Below are 19,019 nucleotides of genomic sequence, written 5' to 3'. Positions count from 1 at the left end.
CTTTCCCCACTTTATCTGAACGCACTGGGGCCGTGCAACGCGCACGACCTCCACGGGTCCCCTCCACGGTCTCAACAATTTAGGCGACGTAGCCAAGGGTGCCTGAGGGCAATGCAGCCAGGCCCTGTCACCTGGTTTCCATTCGTGCGTGGACACCTTCCGTGCCCACAACCGTTCATTAGCAATTTGGCGAGCCCGCGAATTAAGCCGTGCGGCCTCCCTCGCCTCTGTCAGCTTGTGAATATTAAACTTAATATGTTCTGCCAAATTAGAATTAGTTCGTGGAGCGGACAGGCCAAGTTGCGTTTCCATTGGCGGGTCAGCTTTCCGACCGTACATCAAATAGAATGGGGAAAACCCCGTAGCTGCATGGGGGGCCATTCTATACGCGGCAAGGACTCCCGGGACCTGCAGGTCCCAATCTACATGTGCCTCGCACACCTGCTGGCACAGCATGGAAGTCAAAGTTTTGTGGAGTCTCTCCACCATCCCGTCAGTCTGCGGGTGGTACGGGGAGGTACGCACCTTCTTGGTACCCAACAGATCGCACACCTCTTGCAACAATTTACTCGAAAAAATTTTACCTTGGTCGGTCAGCAGGCGTTCGGGAGCCCCCTTGTCCAGGACATAGCCCTGGACGAAGGCATCCGTCACAGCCGCTGCCGACTGGTTAGCGAGAGGCCACGCCATAGGCCATCGGGTAAAGTATTCGACCCCCACTAACAAATATTTATTCCCTCTCGGCGTGACTGGGAAGGGCCCCAAAATATCGAGTGCAACGAGCTCGTTGGTACGCGAGACCTGAATAGATTGCAGCGGTGGATTAGCTGCCACGGCCGGTGGTTTACGCCTGGCGCACTCAACGCACCCCTTCAGAATATGTACCACATCACTTCCCATTCCCGGCCAGTAATAGTCACGCTGAAGCAGGGCAAGCGTCTTGTTAACTCCCAAGTGCAAGAGGCGTTCGTGTGCCGCCAAGACAACCCTCCCCCTCACAGCGGAAGGCACCACGAGTGCGTTCCGCCGGGACAAACTGTCCCATCTCAATAACACGCCCTGCTCAAGTACATAGGAGCCGGTACGCTCCTGGTCCCCCTCGGGACCCCCAACCTTGCGGCGCAATGCTAGCAGCGAGCTGTCCGCCATCTGGAGGCGGCCCCATTCGCTGAGTGACAGCGAGAGCAGCGAGTCCCGACCCTGAGAGGCAGTGGAATCATCCCCGATCGGTGCGCCCGCTGTCGCAGCCAGTGCCCCCATCTCCCCCGCAAGCGTCGGTTTACAGCGCGCCGATCCCGACAAACACGCGCATTCATCACAAGGCAACAACCGCGACAAGCAATCGGCATTCGTGTGTCGCAACCCCTTACGGTACGTAGTCGTAAACTGATAGTCCTGGAGGACTTCCAACCAACGCGACAACTGGCCCGAGGGCTGGGCGACCCTCAATGAATACTGTAGCGCCGCGTGGTCCGTTCGGACTGTAAAGTGACGACCATAGAGATATGGCCTAAACTGCTGCACAAAAAAAACAATGGCAAGCAGCTCGCGACGGGTGACGCAGTAGCGCTGCTCCGCCGGAGACAACACCCTACTACCGTAGGCGACAACTCTTTCGACCCCCCCAACGACTTGGGATAGCACCCCCCCAATGCCCGTGTTGCTAGCATCCGTGTCCAGCAAAAAGGGACTGGCAAAATCGGGATAACACAAGGGTGGGGCACCCACCAAGGCGTCCCGGAGGGAGCGAAACGCGGCCTCCTCCTCCGGTCCCCATTTGAACTTCACTCCCTTCGCCGTTAGAGCGTGCAAGGGTTTTGCAATAGTGGTGAAGTGCTCAACGAACCGCCGATAATAAGAAGCAAACCCGATGAAACTACGCACGTCGGAAACGGACGTAGGTGTCGGCCACGAACCGACACAATTCGTCTTCGCGGGATCGGTGGAGATCCCCGAAGAATCGACAATGTGACCCAAGTATCTAACGGACCTACGAAGGAGGTGACATTTGGCCGGTTTAAATTTCAACTTAGCCGATCGCATTCGCAAGAACACCCCTCTCAATCGCCGGAGGTGTTCTTCAAACGTTTTACTGAAAACAATGACATCGTCCATATAAATCAAGCATGTATCCCACTGCAAGCCCGACAAAACCAGCTCCATAAGTCGCTGAAACGTCGCTGGAGAGGAGTGAAGTCCCATGGGTAACCGGTTAAACTGGAACAGCACCCCTGGAGTCCGAAATGCTGTCTTAGGTTTCGACTCTTCGTCGAGCGGCAACTGCCAAAACCCCGATAACAAATCAAGAGTCGAAAAATATCGCGCACCAGACAATGCATCGAGGGACTCATCCATCCTGGGGAGCGGATACGCGTCAGCCACAGAGATCTTATTCAGGCGACGGAAATCAACGCAGAATCGCAGGGACCCGTCCTGCTTCTTAACCAGCACAATAGGCGCTCCCCACGGGCTAGAGGAGGGCGAAATAATATCGGCTTCTAGCATATCGTTAACAGCCGACTGAACATGTTCCTTCTCCACGGGACTCAGTCGGAAGGGATTTAGCCTGACCGGCGCCGCATCGCCCGTTTCAATGTGATGGTGCAACAAATCCGTGCACCCAATGTCATACTTATGTTTACTGAATACATCAGAGAATTCAATGAGCAACTCGCGCAGCGCACCCAACTGCGCCGCCGACAAATCGTCCGAGGCGGCACATAGCGAATGGACCCACTCGAGGTCCTCCCTTGGCTCAACGTTCCGCGCGGGGCTCGAGCCCACCTGCGCAACCAACCCATCATCCCCAGGGACCTGCGCCGCGTGAGCCAGCACGGTGCCCTGCGGAATGACAGCTGGTCGCGACCCCGCGTTCAAAACCATCACAAACGGATCCCTATCAGCCCGCACCAAAGTGTGAGCCACCGATAAATCAAGACCCCCGACAGCCTTGTTAGAAGGACCCAAAAGCATACTCTGTCCCGAAGCCTCCCTCACCCATGGTTTCCGCAACCGGAGGGGAATCAACATCTGTGAACCCGGGGGCACTTGCACTGTCTGCGTCGCCACCGCTTGTATCGTAGCGCACGCCGTCCGAATGTCAGTAGGGCCCGTCAAAAATGAAATCCGGCGACCCGATGGCAGTTCAATGCATCGTTGATCGATAAGAATTTTAATAGGCATTTTAGCCAAAAAATCAGTGCCCAAAAGACACGGAACTGCCAAAGAAGACGAAACGAAAACGGGTCCCGACAATTTGATATCTCCAATGCAAATGGACGCCCTAACCTGACCGATAATGCCCAACGATCCCCCATTAGCGGCGTAAAATGGCACATCCACTGGAAGCAGCGGACGACATTGGACTGGAAGAATATTATAAATGAGGTCCGATATAATAGTTGCCGATGCCCCCGTGTCCACTAACACCCTAATCTCAACCCCATCAATAGATCCCGTAACAACGGACGAACCCGCCGAAGCAGCCACAATTCTATGCCCCAATTCCGCCCATTCAATGTCTCCCTGGTCCCGGCCGAACCCCCCTCGCCGAACCGAATCCCCGAATCTTAACCGGCCCTCCTCCGCCGCAACGCGGCGTCCCATGTGTGCCGAATAAACAGGCCGAGCGTGTGAGGTGCCGCGACTTGCCGGGGATTGTAGAGATGGCTTGGGCTCTCGGTCGTCGTCCAGCCGAGCTCCCATGGCGCGCTGCCGCGGAGCGCGGCACCCGGACGCCACGTGGCCCCGGAGGCCGCAGTTATAGCACGTGACGAGGGTCGGAGTAGATCTTGGTTGCTCCGACTTTCGGCCCGATCGCAGAGGCGACCGGGCCCCCGGCCTCCAGTCCCCTGGTCGTCCCGTGGCGAACGCCTCCTCTCGTGGGCTGACGACTTGGGGTTCGGCGACCACCAAACCCGGGGCTGCGACGACAGCAGCGTTGCAACCAACGCCTTGCTTCCGTTGTAGGGCCTCGTGCGCTTGAATACTCGTGGCGACTCTCAAAGAAGAAATATCAATCTCGTCAGCTGTGTTGATAGGGACCCCCAGGTCCTGCGCCAACTTGAGCAGCTGCTCCAAAACCATCGCGTCTTGGCCCTCCTCGTCCATCCGAGGGAACGCAGCATCAGCAAGAGCCAGCAACGCCGTGCGATAGGCCAGCGCAGTCTCCGTGGCCGCTTTCCGTCTTGCGTAGAACTGATGGCGGCACGTAGAGGGAGGTCCGTAGACCCTGGCCAACAAGCCCAGCGCATCCTTCAGCGTGGAGCGGTCCGACTTCCGTGCAGCCCTGAAGGCCGCGAGCGCATCGTCGTCCAGCATGGCGGGCAATGCCCGCAGCGCCGTAGCATCGGACCACGCTGACATCTCTTGATGCGCCAAAAACCTTCGCTGAAATTGGCCCCAGTCTCCGCCTTCCGCCTTGAAGGCTGACAACGTGGGCAGGCGCTGCTGAAAAATGAAGTCATCCGCCTCGTGGTTCCTCTCCGCCTGTCCGTCGGTGTCTAAGATGGCGGCTCCAGCAGCAGACGTAAGATGGCGGACCCCCTCTCGCGCTGATGACGTCGATGCGCGCGCTTGGGAACCCACCACCACGTGGCGCTCGCCGTTCCCGCCAAAAGTAGGCCCAGGCGCAATGGCGGGAATCCCCCATTCGTTTTGGCGGGAATCTGCGGGGCGACCTTGTAAAATGTCCCCCACCGTCCCCGCTCCTCCCGACGAGCTGATCTCCGCCAAGATGGACGCGGCGGCGAGCAGCAGCTCCGCCAGTCGGGAGTGCGCCTCACGAAGCCCGGCGTCGGTCCCCGGTCGCTCGGCCGGCGCCGTCGACGGACCCTGTAGCGTGGGCAAGTCCTCTTCCTCACCCCCCGCCACCAGCGGCCCCGAGTCGTCCAGGTCTTCCTCGCGGTCAATCCCGTGGGTCCTACGGGTCTTCCTTGTCTCCATACTTGGAAGCCCGTTTCACTTCTGACGCCAGATGAAGTATTGGAAAATAACGGCAGGAAACTCCTTGACGGGAACACACTTCTTTTATTAAATCTTGACTTGTAACAATACAACGCGTGGCCTCTCTTCTTCACAATGCGGTCATCATACAACGGTACAACTCGTGACCTCTTCTTCTTCACCCTACGCTTCTCTTGACTCTCTGGATTCTGTGCTGCTGGCTCTCTGTGCCTCGTGTAGACTCCGCGCCTCGGCTACACTCTTCTCTCGCCTCGTGTAGACTCTGCGCCTCTGCTACACTCTCCACTCGCCTCGTGTAGACTTTGCATCTCTCTCTCTGGCTACACCGTATGCATACTCGGCTCGTGTAGACCTTCCTCTCTCTCTGGCTACACCGTATGCATACTCGGCTCGTGTAGACCGTTCTCTCTCTCTCTGGCTACACACTATACATTACTCAGCTCGTGTAGACCGTTCTCTCTCGCTGGCTACACACTATACATTACTCAGCTCGTGTAGACCGTTCTCTCTCGCTGGCTACACACTATACCTTACTCTCCTCTACTCTCCATTACTCTCCTCTACTCTCCCTTACTCTCCTCTCCGGGCTCTATCTCTACACCTTCGTCTTCATTCTTAGATGGTTCCACTTCTGCCCCCTGCTCCTCTGTGCATCACCTTATATACCTCTTCTTCCCGGGAGACGGAGCGGATGCGGACCTCAACGTCGGCACCGCTCCTCAGTTACCCAATCCCCACGCGCTATCCCTACGATCCGGTTCCGCTCAGCGCGTGTTTCCACTCCCCGACCAATCACACCGCGCTGCTACCCGATCACTCCCTCTGGGCGCGTCACCGGCACACAGCCAATCAGCAGCACTACCCCCACCCGCGCACTGACGCCTGCTCCTCCCCGTCAGCGCGCGTCACCACACACACACCCGTACATACGCGCTGGCACACGACATATACACCCAGCGCGTATCACCACTACACACGTATGGGTTTGTGGTAAGTGATCAAATTTGCCGTTTGCGAATGTGGCAATCCTCGTCGGTGTCTGACACGCGGCCGCATGCCTATCGCCATGTTCAGGCGGACGGCAACTGCCCAATGTGGCACGCGTGCCAACAGCGAGGTCTGCAGCATGGCCTACTTTCAACACGAAACTTCACAACACTTGACACACATTCCGAGTGAACACGCGAGACCGCTAATGCACACTCTCACTCGTGGAGGAGAGACACAAGCAATGTGTTAAGTATACACACGTACTTAAAGTTTACATGTTCAACATAGTTTAACCGACCTTGGCTAGGCAGTGGAACGAGCAGAGCACTCAACCCGCAAATCAAAAGGTTACAAGTTCAAATTCTGGTCAGAAGGTCAACTCGTCCCCATCGTCCCTCGATAAACACATAAACAATGAGTTGATGTCTTTATGAGTCGTACCACCACTCCGTGGGAAGTGGAGCTTGTCCGTCCGATGAGAAAACCTGCTCCCCCCCCCCCCCCATGAGAACGAGGAATTCCCACCACTGTTTGAGTGACGCCAACAGGAATGAGCCTCGCCTCGAAGAGAGAGCAGGCGAGTCTTGTCGGGCGCCACGGTGGCTCGGAGATGTTGACTACCTCGCCTGGTATACAGGAGGTCGTGGGTTCTATTCCGACACCGACGCCTGTCAATTCGGAGTCTGCGTGTCTCTCTCCCCGTGGTCAGGTGGATTTTTCTCCCGGTCCTCCGGTTTTTCCATTCACATTCAGAATCATGCGTTTTGAGTATTTGGCTGCTATACATTTCCACGTGTAATTAAGCCACTGCACTGAGCTTTCATTTGTGGCCAGGTCAGTGGGCCTTGCCTGATAAAATAAAAAAAAAGTGTATTATTTATCTCCACAATCCTGGTTCAGCATTTGCTTTTGCTTACAGGGTCCAGGGAGGGCACAATGGATCGTCCGGTCAACAAACATCTAATCCATAGCAGATGCGTTGCGGGCTCTTTAGCAGAACCAACACGCGCTCGTGAATCGAATGCCCTTTAATTAGCTGAACGACTGAGGTGTGCTTTGTGCAGCCATCTGCTTTAATTAGCCACACGGTCATTACAATGAATGTTTAATGAGGTTGTTTTGTTCACGTGCACAGGCCTGTCGGTGACTGGTGTCAGCATATTTTGATAGCGAGGGTAAGTGCATTCACATGCACTGTTCACGTTACATTCCCTCACTGCCCTGTTGGTGGTGAGATGTGAACCACCTCGCCAGGTATGTAGGAGGTCGTGGGTTCGATCCCAACCCTGACGCCTATATATTTGGAGTGTGCATGTTCTCCCCGTGGTCGTGGATTTTTCTCCAGGTCCTCCGGTTTCCCCCTTCGCATTTAGAATCAACGTGCGTTTTAGAGTATTTGGCTGCTAAACATTTCCACGTGATCAGCCACTTTCGTGAGTTATCATGTGGCCAGGTCGCTTCTGAAAAAAAGCTATATATAGCTCAGCTGGCCTTTCCTGGTAAAATAGTTAATAGTTTTATCGTTTATTCTCCCACCAGATGCTGATGAAGATGCCACGGTGCAGTACTGTATGAGAGAGGCAGCATAGAATATTGATGCAACTACTAGAGAAATTAATACGATTCTTAAGACACAATTCTGGTCTTCCCCATCAGACGACTGGTCTTTTTGGACAAATTTGACAGCAACTTTTTTGTTCAAGCAACAAATTCAACGTGCAGCAGCAGCAGCATCTACGTGAAATCGCTTCTCAAGACGCTTTACAAACGACAGTTATGCAAGGGATGCCAAGAGGCAAACGCCCACGAGGAAATTAATAAAAATCATCCCCCCCAATATTCAAATATGCTCAAAATGTCCCCCCCAATATATTGCTATAAAATAGATTTCTGTTTATATGATTGTGGTTATGGTTGTACTTTATTAATCCCTAATCTCTGCCATTACATACAATGAAACAAGAAAAGGTAAAAAAATAAAAAAAAATAGAGCAATGTAATACAATACACTATTAGACATTATTGTAAAAAATAAATAAAAAGTCCATCCCATGTGTTAGTGAATTTTATTATATTTTAGGCAGGAAATTCGTTTTCAAATTTACATATTGTTCTGGGGGGGGACCCCAGACCCCCTGTAAGATTTGGTCCCCCCCAATGTTGACTCCATGGCTACGGCCTTGATGTCACCTATATAATTATTTAAGGCAGTGCTATTGAAGAATGTTGGGTTTTGTTGTGCATCACATGTTAACATGTGGCACTCGATTGGGGAGGAGGCAGGGTAGGAAACGTGGGGCGAGAGAAGCAAGCAGCACAGTGCCACGGTCCAGGATGACGCGATGACCGTCAGGGACAACCCTTCAACTCGTCCAAAGGAACCCTTTCGGGCTCGTTTCAGATTTCTACCTATCATCAGCAGACCTTTTAAACACACGCCATTGCCAGATGTTATTGGTGCGCTTTGTCACTGTGCCACCAACACCACACTCCCACCCTTGAGGTTGTATATTGTTTACTTGCGTTCATATATTGCTCGTTTTCCCTTTCAGACATGTAAATTCCCTTGCCAACACTATAATAAATGTTTGGAAGAAAAAAAAGTCCCACAAACTAAAGATGATGCAGGGGGCGTGCCCGTTCAAAAGTTTGTATTTATATTTAGTAACTTCCTTAGCTTTCATAGTAAAAGTTTTTTTTGGATTAGATCGATTTTGCCAATATTATGAAACAGGAGGATTTCTCCACAAATCTGGCTGTCGCCTAATGAAGCTAGTTGTAATTACTGGCGAAACGTCGTACTGTTTGTAAATGATTGGCTGTCAACGGTGTGCTGTACTAGTAACGAATGACACGTTGTTTTCGTGACAAACCTTACTAGTTGGCTGTGTCGGGTGGTGGCGGGTTTAACGACATTTATATTTAGGCGATCTAACCCAAAAAAAAACCTACGTAATGGATAAATGTGTCGTTAACCCACCACCTCCCGACACAGCCAATTAGTAAGGTTTGTCACGTAAATGAAACGTGCTAATTATTTAGTACTTCAGAGCCCACTGGTGATGTTGGAGAGTAAATCCACAACATTTACAATTTGAGTACCGTTACATTTTGCCAGCATTGTGAAAAGATGTCCCACTGGACATCTGCGAAAAAGATCTTCACAGCTCATTGGATTCCGACAGTCTAAATAAAGATTCTTATTTTTTAAAAATAACACATTTGGTGATGCAAACTTAAGTAAACAACCGGCTTTTATTGACAGTTCGACGACAAATCTCAGCACGGACCTCAAGACATGCTGCATTTATAAAATGGGGGCCCCCCATAAAACTTCATAAATGCAATTGACAGTGATGGCGTGTGGCTTCCAAACACCATCCAAAGACTTGCAGCTAATGGGGGCAAGCAGGTGGTCGTCCAGGGCCACCAGCAGTCCAGAAGGGGGTGTGCACAGACACAAACACAGATGACAAAGTCAGACAAAAATGCAGATGATAAAGAACCTCACATTTAAACGCAGTTTTGCACCAATACTTTGGATACGTTATGAACACGTATACATGGTGCATATAATATTGGAAGACCAACAGCATTTAAATGTCTTCTTGGTTCTTTCGGTAAAGTCACGTAGAAGGGAAATAATAAAATAATAAAAGTAAAACATTATAAAATACAATTCTCACGACGTTTCGACCACAACGCAAGCAGCCTTCTACGTGACTTTACCGAATGAACCAAGATTAATCCCTGCAGTCACGAAAGCTTTAAATCGAGCATTTAAATGGTTTGTTAACTGCAAAACTAACACAAGTTGTAAAATACGTGTGTTTATAAAGCATCCTGCAGCTGATTTTTGCAACAGGAAACACATTTTACGGCATCTTTTTGCCAGTATCAAAGTATGAAAAATAAGAATAGATTTTACCCTTCCTGGCAATAAAACAGGAAGTGTTAAGATGTTCTAACAGCAAATAGAAACCTTTTGGCAGGAATCAAGTCTGCATTAACCACACGTACTTGTGGTGAGATTCAAACAAACATGCGCTGGTGATAATGTGCATTCACCACAGTGTGGTTAATGCAGACTTGAAAAAGGAATCAATTTGCTGTTTGAACATCTTAAAACCTCCTGTTTTATTGTCAGAAAGGGTAAAACCTATTCTTATTTTTCATAGATTACTACTTGTCATGAAAAAAACGGTCAAGTCAAAAGGATAAATATACGCTATGTTTAAAATAATGACCGCTCACTTCAAATAGCACAGTAGTTCAGCAGGGATACAAATGGGGGGGAACACCAACTTTAAAAAAATTAGAAATGCTGTGGCGACACTCGTGCATAAGGACAAATAACTAAAAAAGTCATCAATACCACTGCCATAAAATGTAAACACGTCAATTATGTGCGATTAATGGCAATTGCCCAGGATGTTACCTATTATACCTTTTTCCAACAGTGTTATTTAATAAAATGTATTAAGAAGTTTTTGCTGGGCCCAAACAAGCAGACAGTTTCCACTTCAGACATTATTAAAATCGGCAAAATATATTTTGACTGCCAGGCTACAGCAGCGGCACAGTCTGCCCAGTCTTCCTCAGGGGTTATTCGGGCCCACGCCAATCACAGGGACTCACAAGTATCATGTGAGCAGACATCCCTCCTGTCATCCGACTGCTGTAGATGTCAATCAAATGAAACTCAGCTGGCCCCATGTTACATTATAATCACTTACTTAGGCTGTGTGTGTATCCCAGAGGGTTGCATTAACACTTTAAGATTAAGTTCGAAACATGTTAACAAGTGGCCTTTAAATACACTGCCACAGCGCCCTCTATTGGAGCCACTCGGATGAAACTGCTTGACATAACGCACACGTTAACATTGTAAATGTTGTGGATTTGCTCTCTAACACACCGGTGTGCTGTATTAGTAACAAATTGACATGTTCTGTTTACGTGACAAATCTTACTAAGTGGCAGTGCCAGGTGGTGGCGGGTTTTAACGGCACATTTATGTTAATGAGATCTAACCCAAAAAAAAACTATATTATGGATAACGCACATTACAGCTGGTGGGGCATTTGCCTGCATACTGGGAGCCCAACACTCCCCAGAATCATTTGCATGCCATGTCTGTACTACATCCAGCTGTAAAGATAGATATGCAGCTGTCAACAGAAATACAGCCCCAACACGAACCTACAGCCTTGACACCAATCCAGCCTCCACACTAACCCACATACAGCAAGTATAATAGAGTCAGTCCCATTCATCTGGCTATGTCAGGGTAATGCAGGTGCCGGGTGGAGTCCAGCACATACACTACTGACAGCACTCCATGCTCCCAGGTCAAGCAGCAGTTCTCTATATAACTACAGGTAGTCCCCGACTTACGATGGAGATGCGTTACGACGACCCCATCGTAAGTCGAAAATATCGTGAGTTGAAGATGGCCTAGCCTACCCAGGAGTCTTAAAGAATGGTGATAATTTAGCAAAACATAGCAATTTACAGTACCGTACTGTATAAACTATATGCGTACTGTATAAACTATATGCGTACAGTACATCCCGGCAGCGTCCCAACGTACAGTATCGTACCTCGTACGCTGCTGCGTTTGCCTGCCGCACGAAATGTAAAATATTTTACAATTTTGTCATATCGCTATCGCCATCGTAAGATCGAAATATCGTAAGTCGGACCATCGTAAGTCGGGGACTACCTGTATATACATTTTCATTACTGCAGGGCTGTGTATATGTATCTGTTGAACTTCTTTCGGATGAATACTGCGTTGGTATTCAAGTTAATCCTGCTGTACCCAATTTTTCTGCGGGATAAGTTGCTCGTCGAGGACATAATTAACGGAGCAGAGTTAACGTACCTGAGTTGTGGCGCTGAGTGAGGAATGTTAGCGGCTGGTCGACAGCAGGGCAATGAGACCGGCCGAGGAACCCATGGACAGGATGTAGTTTCTGATTGCAGGCATCACAGTCAAGGTCACAGTTGTAGAGTGGCCACAGGCAAAATGTTAATTTACATGAAGCAATACCCTACGTAAGGAGGTTTTGACAAATAAGAGCGGCTAAGATCAAAATACCCCGAATGCGCCCATTCTCAACAGATCTCAGAAGCCAATACTAATAATACTACAATAAATAATTTAAACTTGTAAGAGAGAGAGAGGACCATTGGAGGCATGAGGAACCATAGACAAGTGGGAGTGCAGTCACGCGGAGAACCGGCACCAACAATTGCCCAGGCTCTGCGGTAGTCGACATGTACGCAAGTTGAACATCTTTCACACTGTACGCAGCCAACCAATGAATGGGTTTTTACATGTGGGAAAAATTCTGAGCACTCTGGGAAAACCCAATGTGTGCGAGGGGGAAACACTATATCCCATACAGGTGGTATCCACTCATTTTTTTGTTGAACCGCCTTCTCCTGGCAAGCCAGGGTATCGCACCTAAATGCCTAAAGAAAGGCGTTTCCCATTTGTGCAGTCCACCAATCCCCGCCTACAGTGCTGCATGAGGCGTGCATAGCCGCCGCCACCACCACCCAGAAGCTACGCAGGGGTGACCACCATGCACAACAAGTTGTCATAGTCAATAATGGGGCTCCATGGAAGGTAGTTGAGAGGGCAGTGTAGCAAAATCCATACCAGAATCTAAATCTTTGTCCTGGAGAAATCCAATTAACTATGAAGCTCATTTTCACAATGTCCATAGTTGTACTCTACTTATATGATCCCACATATGAACCTTATGGCGGGACCTCAGGATCCCATAAGCTCCCGGCTCTCGCATAAACATTATATTAAGTAAACAAAAACTTTGCTTTTTCACCAATGGGTTTGAAGGATGGTGGCAAGTGTTGTCTTGTTAAACTATGCCTTTAAACCTGAAAACTACTTACCTGCAGTACCTCTATTTAAATAGACTATAGAAAAAATAATTTACACCCCTCTGTCAATCATCGTGTTTCTCAATGTGGATTTGTGAACGCACTTTGTAAACAGTACATAAAATAGTACGCGTTTTCAATGCGTTGTTCATATTGTAACAAATGTTTATACCAATGTTACTCTACAGATTAGTGGGTTGCCGCTCCTCTTATCCGCATTGATACGAGCGGTATGTGGGGACTATGGCTTAACCGCAACAAAAACCTATCTGCACAGGCGGATACGGACAAGAGAAGTGTTAATTATCAAACAGGAGGAATTAACGGTGCAACGCATCTCATCTGTTAAATATCTGCAGGTAATAGGATTGTCATCGATTGATCCTGGCTGCACACATTAGTAGGTCACAAAAAATAATGAAGATAAGAGAGCAGTTTCACCGCATTATGCATACCGTGATGACAAATAAAGGACTTAAGTCGTGTCGGCAGTTTGAGCAGCTTTGGATAAGACTTATGATCCTGCCCATACCCGAGCATGGAGTGCATTCCATTGTTCAGCTCTCCTGCGCATTCGTCCTCGCTGCTGCGCTTGGACACGACAACAGAATGATCCGTGCCAGGTGGGTCGCGGCATTTATGTGCGCGGTGGGACGGAGTCGCCAAAAATTAATTCATTACGATTTTGACTTCCGTTTATTCGGGACCCTGGGGTCCCGCCATAAGGTTTCATGTGCTGCCTGCCGTAGACACTGACCAGCGTGAAGTATGGTCAAATAAGGCCCCTGTCCTGCACGGCGTGGGGAGGCCCTCATCTAGCCGTGGATTGTACATTCCCAGCGTGAGAATCTATTTTAACTTCTTAAACCGATGAGTCATTTAAGCTTTGCGTATAATTCCAACGACCAAAGACTCCATCGTACGAGTTCGCGGCTAAACCCAGGCGGAGCGCCGGTGAAACCGAGCAGGAGGGAGAACCGGTGGGGTCAGAGGGCAGGGCAAGGATACACTGTGGGGTTGAAGTTCTTGAGCAGGAAGAACGAGGCGACAATGATGAGCACAAGGAAGAGGGTGTTGTTGTAGAAGATGGAGAAGGTGGTTGCCTCATAGTCCGCCACCTCGTTCTTCTTCCACAGGATCCTGCGGGGACCGGGGTTCAATCGCGAGAAAACAAGAGACCCCCCCCCATTGAGAAATTATTCACCTGCACATTTTCATTCACAAACCTGACTGGCAACCACAATTGAGAAATGATTCACAATCTCATTTTCATTCACAAACCTTACTGGTGCCCCCCATTGAGAAATGATTCACAATCTCATTTGCATTCACAAACCTTACTGGCAACCACCATTGAGAAATGATTCACAATCTCATTTTAATTCACAAACCTTACTGGCACCACCATTGAGAAATTATTCACAATCTCATTTGCATTCACAAACCTTATTGGCAACCACCATTGAGAAATGATTCACAATCTCATTTTCATTCACAAACCTTACTGGTGCTGCCCATTGAGAAATGATTCACAATCTCATTTGCATTCACAAACCTTACTGGCAACCACCATTGAGAAATGATTCACAATCTCATTTTAATTCACAAACCTTACTGGCACCACCATTGAGAAATTATTCACAATCTCATTTGCATTCACAAACCTTATTGGCAACCACCATTGAGAAATGATTCACAATCTCATTTTAATTCACAAACCTTACTGGCACCACCATTGAGAAATTATTCACAATCTCATTTGCATTCACAAACCTTACTGGCAACCACCATTGAGAAATGATTCACAATCTCATTTTAATTCACAAACCTTACTGGCACCACCATTGAGAAATTATTCACAATCTCATTTGCATTCACAAACCTTATTGGCAACCACCATTGAGAAATGATTCACAATCACGTTTCATTCACAAATTATTACTGGCACTGCCGAGGTCCCAGGTGCGAATCCCAGACAGCAGCCTGTGATTAGACCGGGTTGACTGGTCTAATGAGTTGATGGGTCTCAGCTTAGTCAGAAATGATTTGTGGGTTGATGTTGACGTTGTTTGTACTGTCTCACTTTTATTGGCTAACTCATTCGTTCCGATTCATTTGTTCCAACCCGTGCAAACATTTTCATAAATTGTCAATAACCGATTCTTACACAACTGAATACAAGCATCGTGAGAGTGAGAATCGCTCAATACGAGTGGCGCATTAACACACCTCTCATCTTTCTCCTTCTTGGACATCTTCTTGTTGTCAGCCTCGGGAAGCTTGCGGAGAACCTCACGTGCCACCGCATCCTCTCGCTTCTGCACCACCCTGAGCAGAATGCGCACCACCCCACGCGATTCAGACAACTCCCAGGCGATGCAGCACAATTCCATGAAACCAATCAAGATTCTTGAGATGGGGATATCGTTTGCGCGAGTAGAATGGACAACGGTGGTTAGTACTCTCTCTAGAAAAGTTAGCACCACCGTTTTATCCTTGTTATAATCATAATAAAGTACAATCTACATATTTAGCACTCTTCTTCAGGCATTTAAATGCACTTCAAGGAAGTCAACAGTGGCTGTCATAAGACAAGACTCATCGTGCAGTGGTTAGCACAATGCACTATGAAATCCAGGCAACTGAGTTTGATTCCTGGCTCCGGTGAACGCCATTGGCGAGTGATAATACCTCTGGTTAGCACGCTGGGCTATGTACGGTGCAAAAGAAATTCAACCGAACCAGTCCAGCATTCCACTTCACCGACCCGCACTGACCAGCCTGAAGATTGGCCAAACAACCCCACGATTGATACAAGGCGGTGGTAGGCTTTCAACCAACAGTGCAGATATACTTGGCGTGGGCCGGTCATTGCACAGTGCGAGACACTCACTTGTGCTTCAGAATGAACTTCATGTTCTTGTAGGCCATGGCCACCAGCCACGTGCTCGCGATGGTCATCACGCCGAACAGCACGGCCGACTGGAACAGATCCATCTGCCAGATCCGCCAGTACAGCCCTGCAGGGGAAGGGCAACGCACACGCATGGAAACGGCATAGGCAGCACATCTTTGCAAGAAGCATGCGTGCGTGATGTGGTAAATGGAAGATCCTAAAATAGTTTTTTTTTGGGTTAGATCGTGTAAATATAAAGCTATGGTTAAACCCGCCAACACCTGTAACAGCCAATTAGTAAGGTTTTCACTTAAACAGAACATGCCAATTCGTTACTCGTACAGCACACCGGTGTGTTGGAGAGCAAATACACAACAAATCCCACCCACCATTGTCTAGAATGCCCTTGCTCAAGCCATCCATGCCCAAAAATTTATTATTTTTGTTCGCATCAAATTCATTGGGGAAAAAAAAACAAATTAATATTGTCTCCTGCAGTCATTGTTAATTCTGCCGAGACCAATAACTCACGAGACTTAGGAACCCGGTTTAATGACAGGCTGTCAAAACCCAGATACAAATTCACTATCTCAGTCATCGCTGATCAGTGCTCTGATGCCAGAGCCACTGTTAAGAGGATGTTGTCATTGGGACTAATGTTCTTGTTACCCATAGATTGTTGTTGGTTGTGCAACCTATACATCCCAATGAGACCACATTAACTGCAACACAAGTCATAAATAACCCAAAAAAAATTATGTTGTATTTATGTTGAACTTCTTTCGCACCGTACATAGTCAATAGACAACAATAAGACCAAGGCCTCACATACACCATGTCAGTCACAGGGATTCGACCAAACTGAAATTTTCACCATCGAAAATATATATATATGTGCAACTTACCACGTTCTTATTCTTGGTTCTTTCGGTAAAGTCAAAATTGTCAGTGAGAATTTTATCTTATTATGTTTAATTGTTATTATTTTATTATTTCCCTTCTACGTGACTTTACCGAAAGAACCAAGAATATGAATCCATGCAGTCACGAAAGCTTTAAATCGAAATTTTACCACGTTCTGCCTGCTAATCGTAACCAAACGGACGCGACTTTCAAAGTAAATCATCTGCGTCGCTAACTTGATTGTCCACGTGGCTGGCCGGGGAGGGGGGGGGTAGCATGTCCGTGTCAGCAGAGCCAAGTTATCTTTCGCTTCAGGTTCAACAGCCACGACCACGAAAGCTCATTAGCATAGCGTCATCAACATGAACACGGCGTCGTCAACGTTTACCGACACGATGCTCTTGCCGAGATGTTAACTACCTCGCCTGGTCTACAGGAGGTCGTGGGTTCAATCCCGTCCCTGACACCTGCTGCTGTATATTTGGAGTTTGCGTGTCTCTCTCTTTCATTATCACGGTGGCTATGAGATGTTAACTACCTCGCCTGGTGTACAGGAGGTCGTGGGTTTGATCCCATCCCTGACGCCTGCTGTTGTATATTTGGAGTTTGTGGTGTCTCTCTCTCCGTGATCGCGTTGATTTTTCTCCGGGTCCTCCGGTTTTTTTCCCTCCACATTTAGAATCAACATCACGCGTTCAGAGCATTTGGCTGCTGCTGCTGCTATAACTTTCCACGTGATGATAAGCCACTTTGTTGAGCTATCGTTTGTGGCCAGGTCGCTGCTGAAAGAGCTACGTAGCTCAGTGGCTTTTATCTGGCAAATTATAAAAAAAAATAAAGTTTAGTTTATTTCACACGGGTGAAGATTCAAATTAATAATTCCCACCGACGCCAAACTCTCAGCGCCAACTTTCCCACACGTGGCAATGAGAAACAGACCAAGGATAGACACCGAAAATCAACAAAAACCAATGTGCCTATAGAGGAACGCGTTCGATCACCGCCATATGGATCGGTACCACAGGGCCCACAGACTGGACGTGGCAAAAGGGTTATTAATTAAAAAAATCATTTTACCGTCGCCAAACCGTCTATAAAAATTGACACAGACTTTCCTTTGAAGAGCTATTTCTTTCAAGAGTTGAGTATTCATTTCAACCAAAACCGACTAAAGTTAACAGTAGCTAAAGTGAAGATTTCATTTTTTTGACCCCCCATTTAAAAGTCGCAATTACAATTCCGCACGCGCTTAGGCGGTGCCAAAAGCGAGGCGCGCTCCAATTGGGTGAGGAGCGCCACCTCGACCGACAGCCAGCCAATGAGAGACAGCGACATGTCGCGTTTGCCCTATCCGTATTAGTAAATACAACACCCGCCTGATGAGTTTATATATATTTTACATTTCTTAAAATCTCAATTCGCGACAGGAGCTTTCAACGCTTCTGCCAAAAGCACGCGCTGGCTCATTTTATTTTTTTGCGTGTTACTTTCCTCGCGAGTGAAGACACCCCACCGGGGAAAAATGAAAAAGTAAACCCCCACACACACACAAATCTCTTCTCTCTCACTCACAGATGGGAATGGCCGACACGATGAAGGCGTTGCCGTAGAATAGCGCCGCCGACTTGGTGGACACGGAGCGGCTGAAGTCCTGGAGCAGCAGCTCCTCCTCGGAGGCGGCTCCGCGGCCGCTCTGCTTTGGCGCCATGGTCGACGAGGGGAGGAGGGTTTGGACGACTTCTGCTGCTGCTGCGGCTGGAGGAAGGAGGGAGAGGAAGGGGGCGAGAGAGAGAGAAGTCGGCAAAAGGGGAGGAGAGGTCCGTCCCCCAACCCGCGTCAAGCGAAGTGTCGCGTCAACGTTTCGCCGTGGGGGGGGGGGCGGTGAGACGTCGTCGGGACGCGCGTTCTTGTTGTGAAGTGTTGTGAAGCGGCGCGGCCATCTTGGGTAAGGGGGTTGGGTGAGTTCGGCACGCGCAGGATTTCGCGACTAACATCTGGGGGGGCGGGGGGGTTTGATCGCGTAAATGTAACGCGATCAAAGACACCCCCCCAAGAGCCCCCCAAACCACCCCCCGCCCAAACCACTCCCCCGACCCCCCTAAACCCCCCCCCCCAACACCCCCCCCAACACCCCCCCCCAACCCCCCCCCAACCCCCCCCCAACCCCCCCCCCAACCCCCCCCCCAACCCCCCCCCCAACCCCTCCCCCTAAACCCTCCCGCCCAGGACCTCGCCCCCCCCTTTATTGTCGAGAAAGGGGCGTGGTGCTATTGTGACGTCACGGCTCGCTCGGCCTTCGTTGGACGGACGCGCCGCGTGCCCCGAGCAAGATGGCCGCCAAGTGCTTCGGTGT

General features: G+C 49.1%; 1 protein-coding gene across 1 annotated transcript; it reads right to left on the bottom strand.

The window, feature by feature from the left end:
• Positions 1-9,191: 9,191 nt before the first annotated feature.
• Positions 9,192-18,514, bottom strand: SSR3 (signal sequence receptor subunit 3). The gene is made up of 6 exons (XM_078869533.1): positions 18,239-18,514; positions 15,761-15,887; positions 15,097-15,195; positions 13,876-14,007; positions 11,843-11,933; positions 9,192-9,350 (listed from the first exon to the last, which is right to left on the bottom strand). The coding sequence occupies exons 1-5, from the start codon at positions 18,372-18,374 to the stop codon at positions 11,870-11,872; spliced, it is 558 nt and encodes a 185-aa protein (XP_078725659.1). The 5' UTR covers positions 18,375-18,514; the 3' UTR covers positions 9,192-9,350; positions 11,843-11,869.
• Between the last annotated feature and the right edge of the window lie 505 nt (positions 18,515-19,019).

The sequence above is a fragment of the Lampetra fluviatilis genome, chromosome 28, assembly GCF_964198595.1.
Source record: "Lampetra fluviatilis chromosome 28, kcLamFluv1.1, whole genome shotgun sequence".
Lineage (NCBI taxonomy): Eukaryota > Metazoa > Chordata > Hyperoartia > Petromyzontiformes > Petromyzontidae > Lampetra > Lampetra fluviatilis.
Note: the sequence above shows the minus strand (reverse complement) of the source record. Positions and strands in the feature narration are given on the sequence as shown.

Coding starts and splice junctions, on each gene's coding strand:
- SSR3 (XM_078869533.1), bottom strand. CDS start 18,374: ATGGCGCCAAAGCAGAGCGGCCGCGGAGCCGCCTCCGAGGAGGAGCTG. Junction 15,196..15,760: donor AAGTTCATTCTGAAGCACAA/GTGAGTGTCTCG, acceptor CATTCTGCTCAG/GGTGGTGCAGAAGCGAGAGG. Junction 14,008..15,096: donor AAGAAGGAGAAAGATGAGAG/GTGTGTTAATGC, acceptor CGGTCCCCGCAG/GATCCTGTGGAAGAAGAACG.